We start from the raw sequence: 2,446 nt of genomic DNA on the forward strand, positions 1-2,446 counted from the left end.
TTCGTGATTTGTGCGCGGAAAATCGGCGATTAATTTTAGAACGGCGTCGATAGACTTTTGTTGACGTTCTGTATTCCGTTCACTGTTTAAATGCGACTGCAATACACCATAATAGTAGCCAAGTTCAGCTCCCAGTTCGGCACCGCGATGATAGCCCAAATGATAACCGTCGGTGTTTCCAATTGATTTGCCCGCTTCCAAACCTTTTTGATAACCTTCTTCGCTTATTCGATCTTCATACAATGCAATATCGTCGAAGATATCGTTTATATCTTGTTTCGATGAAGATACTCCTACTACGGTCTTTTCTTTTGATTCAATAGTGGACATATTTTTAAAACACTGAATTACGTTCACAATATAGTTTTTTTGAACGTACAACGTGCTTGAACTGTTTTGACACATCGGATGACTGACGTTTGCTGACGATTTTGGCGAAGACATGGTGAAATAGACTTGATATGAAATAATGAAACTAAAAGATGAATCAAAATAGTGAGGTGGTTCCATATTTTTTAAAGATTTTTATTCGTCAATTTCGACAAATGTGCGAATTAATTTTTTAGTCCAAATAATCGAACACAAATGAATAATTTGTTATATTGACGACAGGTGGCAACACAAACAAATGGTGAATTACACATTTGGTAAAAATCTAAGCCAAAATTCGATTTTACGTTCGACAGATGGCGTTACATCAACTCCAATTTGAAAATTGCAACGAATGCAATAATCTTTTGAACAAATTTGGTAATTTTTTCTCATTTCATTTCTTGAACTGAGACGTTTGTAAAAAAATAATTCATAAATGATGAATTTATTTCAAAACCAAAGTAACTTCCGTAAAAGTGTTTCAAAAAATTCAAAAATGAAAAAAAAAATTGAGCACTTTTCTGCACTTTGTATGCAATTTGTATCATTGCTGCGATTGAATGTATATGCTTCGTTGATCCGATGAATGTTTGTTATTTTGTCTTACGGTTTACTTGCAGAGGGAGAAGAAAAAGCAAAAGAGTCTTCTTTTTTGTGTTATTACTTTTTTTTCGCGCTCAAATGCTTCAATTACGATCAAATATAGAGTTTTAAATGGAAGAAATATATGATGTGCGCACATATGAAAGCGACAACATACGTAGCAGCCTGACTGTGTGTGTATGATTTGTATTGTTCGTCGGTGTTATGAGTTGTATCCATCATATCGTGGAGCATGAAAGCGCTCGAAAATGATATGATATCTATATTGATCGTTATGGAAAACGATGAAAACATTCAATGTACTTCAATTAATTCGTTCGAATAACCGATAGATTCAAATTATCGAGACTTGACGTTCAATGTTCTATACTTACTCTTGTAGTTTGGTACATTGCTCATCGTATATTTGCTGCAGGTTTTCATGATCATTGTTGAGACGACGATGAGCAAGTGTGAGTTTTTCGTTGAAACTAAAAATTGAGATAAATTTATAATATGTTTTGGTTGGATTGTAATCAATGGCAGAACATACTCTTCAAGTTCATCAATGGCACCTTGTTTTTTGTAAATTTCATACCGGATTTCGGTAAGTTGCATCATATGCGCTTCACGTAGTTCATCCATTTTTACGTCAAATATAGTATTAAAATCAGTGGCTTTCTTGATTTTTTCCTCATTGACGGGAGACAAATGGTCTTTATTCTTCAATTTTGTGTATCCTTCACGTGTCGATTCACTCTTTACCCCGAGTATATTCATTTTTTTTTTTTTTTTCAAACAAAGTGACTGGCTCTTTTTTCAATGCAATTTTAATTTTTCAATAATAATTATATTTTTTTCGCTCGAAAAATATATTTTATCAATAAAAATGTTTCAAGAAATCACAGAAAGGAAAACTGTTGAAAAAAAAAAAATCAATAATTTTAGAAGAGCTCTTGAATGGACAAGAAGTCGAACTGAAATGAAACTGAGGTCTGCTCAAAATGTTTGTAGTTATAAGCAAATTGAAAAAAGAAATAGTTCTGAACGAAGCGCACTTCAAAATGTAATAAATTCTTTTTGTTATCAGATGTACCTGAACGTTTCGGGTATGCTTAAAAGTGTGTTACTGATTTATCCTTTTATCATGAAACATAATTTCGTCTCCGTCTCAAAGATTTTTTTTTTAAATCACTAATGAGTCTGCATGCTGTAGACGTTTGCTGACTTTTAAAACAATGCATTCCAGGAAAAGTCATAAAAATCTTGGCACCTTCGACAATTTGTTTTGTTTTGAATTGGCATAAAAGTTATTATTCCAGAATCCGGATTGTAATGTATGTCTTCAAAATGCATACACTCAAAACGAGAAATTTTACCAGGAAATGACTAATAACTTTGCAATAGATGCTTGTTTCAGATAAAGGTAAAGGTGTCACTTGTTTCATACAAATTTTTCTATATGAGCATGTCTGTTTTCTAACATTTTTTT

The 2,446-nt window shown here is 32.5% G+C and overlaps 1 protein-coding gene across 1 annotated transcript; it reads right to left on the reverse strand.

The window, feature by feature from the left end:
* Positions 1–1,335: 1,335 nt before the first annotated feature.
* LOC116349997 (kinesin heavy chain-like) lies at positions 1,336–1,753 on the reverse strand. The gene is made up of 2 exons (XM_031781706.1): positions 1,508–1,753; positions 1,336–1,445 (listed from the first exon to the last, which is right to left on the reverse strand). The coding sequence occupies exons 1-2, from the start codon at positions 1,732–1,734 to the stop codon at positions 1,346–1,348; spliced, it is 327 nt and encodes a 108-aa protein (XP_031637566.1). The 5' UTR covers positions 1,735–1,753; the 3' UTR covers positions 1,336–1,345.
* Between the last annotated feature and the right edge of the window lie 693 nt (positions 1,754–2,446).

Source organism: Contarinia nasturtii, unplaced genomic scaffold (genome assembly GCF_009176525.2).
Source record: "Contarinia nasturtii isolate CC-2019 unplaced genomic scaffold, AAFC_CNas_1.1 Cnas_scaffold_3232, whole genome shotgun sequence".
In the NCBI taxonomy this organism is placed as follows: domain Eukaryota; kingdom Metazoa; phylum Arthropoda; class Insecta; order Diptera; family Cecidomyiidae; genus Contarinia; species Contarinia nasturtii.

What these genes read in the sequence shown, in the direction of transcription:
- LOC116349997 (XM_031781706.1), bottom strand. Translation starts at nt 1,734, where the DNA reads ATGAATATACTCGGGGTAAAGAGTGAATCGACACGTGAAGGATACACA. An exon ending in GCCATTGATGAACTTGAAGA is followed by an intron (nt 1,446 to 1,507) that starts GTATGTTCTGCC and finishes CTCAATTTTTAG; the next exon opens with TTTCAACGAAAAACTCACAC.